The 6,194-nt window shown below is 43.8% G+C and overlaps 1 protein-coding gene across 1 annotated transcript; it reads left to right on the top strand.

Moving 5' to 3' along the window:
- The first annotated feature begins 2,929 nt into the window (after positions 1-2,929).
- Positions 2,930-5,618, top strand: LOC124647932 (endo-1,3;1,4-beta-D-glucanase-like). The gene is made up of 7 exons (XM_047187779.1): positions 2,930-3,080; positions 3,182-3,203; positions 3,758-3,875; positions 4,452-4,542; positions 4,631-4,720; positions 4,812-4,915; positions 5,451-5,618. The coding sequence occupies exons 1-7, from the start codon at positions 2,930-2,932 to the stop codon at positions 5,616-5,618; spliced, it is 744 nt and encodes a 247-aa protein (XP_047043735.1).
- Positions 5,619-6,194: the final 576 nt, after the last annotated feature.

The raw sequence follows: 6,194 nt of genomic DNA, 5'->3' as shown, positions 1-6,194 counted from the left end.
ATTAATAACAAGGTTATGTCATTGATGAATGATGTAATGGACACACCCAATTAAGCGTAGCATAAGATCACGTCATTAAGTTTATTTGCTACAAGCTTTCGATACATAGTTACCTAGTCCTTTCGACCATGAGATCATGTAAATCACTTATACCGGAAAGGTACTTTGATTACATCAAACGCCACTTTGCGTAAATGGGTGGTTATAAAGGTGGGATTAAGTATCCGGAAAGTATGAGTTGAGGCATATGGATCAACGGTGGGATTTGTCCATCCCGATGACGAGATAGATATACTCCGGGCCCTCTCGGTGGAATGTCGTCTAATTAGCTTGCAAGCATATGAATGGTTCATGAGAGACCACATACCACGGTACGAGTAAAGAGTACTTGTCGGAGACGAGGTTGAACAAGGTATAGAGATACCGATGATCAAACCTCAGACAAGTAAAATATCGCGTGACAAAGGGAATCGGTATCGTATGTAAATGGTTCAATCGATCACTAAAGTCATCGTTGAATATGTGGGATCCATTATGGATCTCCAGGTCCCGCTATTGGTTATTGGTCGGAGAGAAGTCTCAACCATGTCTGCATAGTTCACGAACCGTAGGGTGACACACTTAAGGTTTGATGTCGTCTAAGTAGATATGGAATATGGAATGGAGTTCGAAGTTTTGTTCGGAGTCTCGGATGGGATCCAAGACATCACGAGGAGGTCCGGAATGGTCCGAAGAATAATATTCGTATATAGGAAGTCATATTCCAAGTTTGGAAATGATCCGGTGCATTTATGGAAGGTTCTAGAAGGTTCTAGAAAAGTCCGGAAGAAATCACCATGGAAAGTGGAGTCCCGAAGGGACTCCACCTTGCATGGCCAGCCAACCCTAAAGGGGAGGAGTCCCAGGTGGACTCCCCAAGGGTGGCCGGCCAACCCCCCCAAGGAAGGGGTGGGAGTCCCACCTTGAGTGGGATTCCCCCCTTGGGTAGGTTTTGTCCCTATGGAAGGTTTTGGTTTCGGGTCTTATTCGAAGACTTGGATACCAACACTTGGGGATTTCCACCTATATAATGAGGAGGAGAGGGAGGGGGCTGACTACTCTTGGCCGCACCACCAAAGGGTGCCCATGGCCGGCGCCCTAGCCACCCCCTCTCCCCAAACCCTAGCGCCCCTCCTCCACATACTACTCCCGCAGCGCATAGGCGAAGCCCTGCCGGAGTTCTCCACCACCACCGCCACCACGCCGTCGTGCTGCCGGGATTCCGAGGAGGATCTACTACTTTCGCTGCCCGCTGGAACGGGGAGAAGGACGTCTTCATCAACACCGAACGTGTGACCGAGTACGGAGGTGCTGCCCGATTGTGGCACCGTCAAGATCTTCTACGCGCTTTTGAAAGCGGCAAGTGATCATCTTCTGCAACAACGAGATCTAATCTCGTAGGCTTTGGAAATCTTCAAGGGTTAGTCTCGTTCATCCCCTCGTTGCTACCATCTTCTAGATTGCATCTTGGCTTGAATTGCGTTCTCGCGGTAGGAATTTTTTGTTTTCTATGCTACGAATCCCATCAGTGACATCGGCATCTATCGTCACCAGTGCGGAAAACACGTCCGCCACTTGTAAGCCTTTTTCCGGTAGTGCATGGCCAGATCAATGAGGCCCGTCATTAAGCAGACCATCGTCTTTGCACGAGAAGAACAAAATGACCACCTCCTTTATTAGGCTGATCGGCAACCCCCAACGCCACCACCCGTCAGCTCCCAACAGCAGAACGTCGATCTCATTGGACACTGCCACCACCACCCACACCACACGGAGATTAGAGGCTGAACTATACCGAGTCCCCTTCCCCCCGAAACAGGCATCGTGCCGTCCTTGCGGCCATAGCTATCACAAAGGTCATCGAAAAAGTCTGGGTCTTCCACCCGGCGTCTATCTTCGCCCGACGAGCCGCTTCGTCCAAAGTCTTTTTTTGCTTCCTGAAATAGAGAAGGTGTAATAAAAAAATAAGACAAAATAGAATAATTTGTAGCCCACGCCCACCGCGCCAGGAACTGGTGTCACTACGAGTGTGGCATTTTAGAGGCCGAGCTACATGTAGCTCTTTATTTTCAAAGTCTCAAAATTAGTATTTTAAAGTTTTCAAAAAAAATTGAAAAAATTCCTAGAGGTAGCCAATGATGTATGCTACAATGGTGCAAAATCTTAATGAAAACTGAATTGTATTCTAGGCTACACAAAAATGATAAATCCTGATAAATTTTATACAGATTTTATCAATTTTGTGTAGCTTAGAATAGTTTGTATTGAGATTTTACACCATTATATTATACATCATTAGCTATCTCAAAAATTTTAATTCAGATTTTTTAATTTAGAAATACAAATTTTGAGTATTTACAAATAAAGGGCTACCGTGTAGCTCGGCTAAATTTTCCGTGTCACTACTCACTATCATAGAAAGCAACGCATCAAACTTAAACAGAACTTGGGTCACCCGGTGCGGGTTCTCGATACCCAAGGCCCAAAAGTCTCGGCAGAACTCCGAAGCGAACAGATTCGAAACAACTCGCCATCATTCAACTCGCCTCGTCCACTGTCCTTTCCAGCGATGGTACTGATCACGCCGCATCTCGGCTCGGGGGAGACTTGAACGTTACAACTGTTGCTCTCTCGCTATATATGCCAGCTTCCTCACACTCCGTCCCAATTCACAGCTCAAGTCTCACACCTTCTATACAGAGAGCCGGGAGCAGTCGCTTTGCTGTCACCGCCGCCTCCTCCTCCTTCCTCCTCTCCCCGCCACCATTTTACTCGCATTGCTTCGTGGCCGTTGCCTCCATTGGCTGTTTTCCAATCCAGCCTCCCTTCCAAAGTGCCAAGCACACCACTGCACCACTCGCCCCCACCCACCAGCGCAGCCTTTGTCAGGATGGCTAGCCCGCAGTGCTGCGCGAACCCGCCAACGCCCAGCCCCGACGTCGGGGAGGGCAAGGTCGTCGAAAGCTTCGGCGGGCTCAGGTCGTACCTCGCCGGCGCCCAAGAGTCCAAGCTCGCCGTTGTCCTTATCTCCGATATCTACGGTTCCACCCCTCGCTCAGAGCCCCTTTTCTGTTCATATAAAATTTCCTTCGCTGGGTATAATAACGGTTAATTAAAGGCACTTCCCGTCTTTTGTTTCCAGGGTTTGAAGCGCCGAATCTGAGGTATACATGTTTGTGCTATTAACATTCCTTTCAAGTTTTAACAATGCTAGCTGAATGCCCGTGCGTCTCAACGCTTTTCAAAAATTACCAATGAGTTGCTACGGCCTAACAAATTTAGACCAAAATACGCGCATAAAAATTTGACCACTTAAAGTTGCACAAATTGCGCTATAAAAATAAACCAAACATATGACCATCACCTTTGATCCACTCTACTTGACATGGAACAGAGAGACATCACTTAGATTCCAGCTAGAGCCATCGATACCGATGGAGTATCTGTCTACTTCATAGAGATATTTTTGGTTAGGTACCAAATAGGTCAGTCTCTTTCGTCAGTAAGAGCAATGTTGTTCACACAATTTTGGGGATCGACTTAGTGGAATATCCTTATGTTGGCCTATGTACGCTCTTTGAAATGTTTGTTTAGACAGAGAACACCTCATGGGCTTGAAGTTTCAAGTGCTTAGTTGATCACAACAACTAAATAGCAGCTATGAATGAGTTCTGACATAATTACTTATCTTTCTGACATAATTACCTATCTCATGAAGGAATATAGCCGATAAAGTTGCCTCGTCTGGATACTTTGTTGTGGTGCCAGATTTCTTCCATGGGAATGCATACGTACCTGGAGATGATGTACACGTGTGGATAAAAGAGCATACTACGGTTTGTCATCTTCTGATTCCTTCTAAGTTCTGACCTTGTTCCTTTTGTTATTGCTCAAGACACAGCTTAGGTTTAAGGACTATGTTTTTATATCTTCACAATGTCTCTAGAATGACAATGCTCGCCCTAGTATTTTCATTCAGATTGTGTGTTATCTAGAGTAACCAGGGGTGAGAAAGTGGTGATAAACCAAGTAGATACAAACCTAACAACATGTTGATAGTAGCAGGACACAACTTTGTAAGAACATGTAGGATAATTTTTTTTTTGAAATTTAACATGAAGGATATTGCCACTTAATTTTTTTTGTTCTTCCTATCTTCCACCAGAGTAATAAAGCTCTGTTGGGTCAGAAGGATAGAGTGTAGATACCCCACTTAGTTGATCAAGGTTCGGGTCTCCTCGCCTCCTAAGAAAGAAATCGGGATAGACTCCCGCCCCCCTCTGGCCCAACCATTTTTTCCGCTAAAGTGCTGAGTGATATTTCTGTTGATACTTCGTGCTGAAAGATTGTGACATGGATAGTTCTTTAGTCTATCTGATGATAGTGAACTAATAAATTGTTCCTTTATACAGGACAAAGGATTTGAAGAGGCAAAGCCAGTTATTGATGTTCTAAAGGAACAAGGAGTGTCCGTTGTTGGTGCTGCAGGTTATTGCTGGGGTGGTAAGCACTGTTGTGTGTTTTTCACACCTCAACCTGAATTCCAAGGTTTAGCCTGCTAAGCATTGTGCTTCTTCTCTCCACATATCAGCAAAGGTAGTTGCAGAGTTAGCGAAAGCTAATGAGATCCAAGCAGCTGTTATGTTGCACCCCTCTTTTATTACTGATGATGATATCAAAGGTAAATCTCTTCCTTGGGAATTCTGGCGACACACTTAACATTCCATTTGCAAGGCATCAAATTCTTACACTACGCATATTATATACTTCAGAGGTGAAATGCCCCATCGCTATACTTGGAGCTGAAACTGACGTAACGGCGCCACCAGAACAGGTCAAGCAGTTCGAACAGGTTCTATCGTCATCTAACACAGGGGTATGTTCTCCTTCCAATCAACCCCATCTTCAGCTCGATAATGATGTACAGTACTCAAGGTATAGAATATGTGATATTACTAAGGTTAAACTAAGTTGTCAAATTTGAAAGCCCTAGTGTCAAACAATATATCTCATAAGAGTACCGTTTGATTGTTCTCGCATCACGTGTTTCTACTTTATTCACAAATTATGTAATCATCCTTTGGACATTAGTGATCATTTGTAATTAAGAGCATCCAACCTTTACCCCTGGAAGTTCCCCTGAACTTAACATTTCAGATATGTAAGCAAGTATTGTTACCCATCTAAACATCTTGTTTTCTCTAAGAAGGAACTTGGAAGGTATTATTATATTAAAATAATTTACCAGAAAGTGTCAACATTATAATGATGTAAATGGAAAAGATGTAACATATTGGGAAAAAAATCAGAAAGTGCAGTAGACTGTCGATAAATGGAGACACATTATCGGTAAAAGATCGTCTAGAATAGAGCTCAAAATATTTCATCCTAATTACATTTTGGGTCTGCAGATTGGTTACTTTGTCAAGATTTTCCCTGGGGTTTCTCATGGATGGACTGTCAGATACGACAACAACGACGCGGCAGCTGTGAAGAGCGCTGAGGAAGCCCTGGCGGACATGACTGATTGGTTTAACAAAAACCTAAGTGAAACTGGAGTGGCAGCCCTCCTTCCTTAATAAGCCATTGCCACTCCTCAGTCTTCACTAGTCATTATGCAAGCATCCTGGGTTCATGGTGTGTTAATAGCTGTAGGGCCTGCATCTTTGTCAGATGTGCTGGTATTGGTATCTATGTGATTTGTTCGTTTAGGTGCCTGTTTGTGCTGAACACTGAATTATTGCACTCGAATAAAATTTGGCATTTGCAGTTAATTTTGAGAGCTGAAGCACCTGTTTCTAAAATGCTCCTGTGTTCTTCCTTTTTTCATGATTAGCGTGGTTGGCTTGAAGCGTGCACGAATCGTCAGCAGATATTTTTTCTCTTTCCTTTTGAAAGCAATAACCAAGTCTTGTAAGACTACGTAATTTGTGGCTATTTTAATAGAAAACACCATTTTTTTCTACTGAAAACTACCACTATTCGGGGAACTTGTCTTAGATTTCGCAAAATCTCGGTTGATCCTGACATACTCGTAGTCCAAACCTCTCATGTACTGCATTTGGTAAATATTTCAGGATTTTTGAGGATATTTACGTATGCATTTATCTAGGCACATTTTAGACTACGTTGTGTGGTTTTAAATTCCCCTCATC

The sequence above is a fragment of the Lolium rigidum genome, chromosome 4, assembly GCF_022539505.1.
Source record: "Lolium rigidum isolate FL_2022 chromosome 4, APGP_CSIRO_Lrig_0.1, whole genome shotgun sequence".
Taxonomy (NCBI): Eukaryota; Viridiplantae; Streptophyta; class Magnoliopsida; order Poales; family Poaceae; genus Lolium; species Lolium rigidum.
The sequence above is the reverse complement of the archived record's forward strand: the minus strand, read 5'-3'. Positions and strand labels throughout refer to the sequence as shown.

Coding starts and splice junctions, on each gene's coding strand:
- LOC124647932 (XM_047187779.1), top strand. CDS start 2,930: ATGGCTAGCCCGCAGTGCTGCGCGAACCCGCCAACGCCCAGCCCCGAC. Junction 3,081..3,181: donor CCTTATCTCCGATATCTACG/GTTCCACCCCTC, acceptor TTTTGTTTCCAG/GGTTTGAAGCGCCGAATCTG. Junction 4,721..4,811: donor TACTGATGATGATATCAAAG/GTAAATCTCTTC, acceptor TATATACTTCAG/AGGTGAAATGCCCCATCGCT.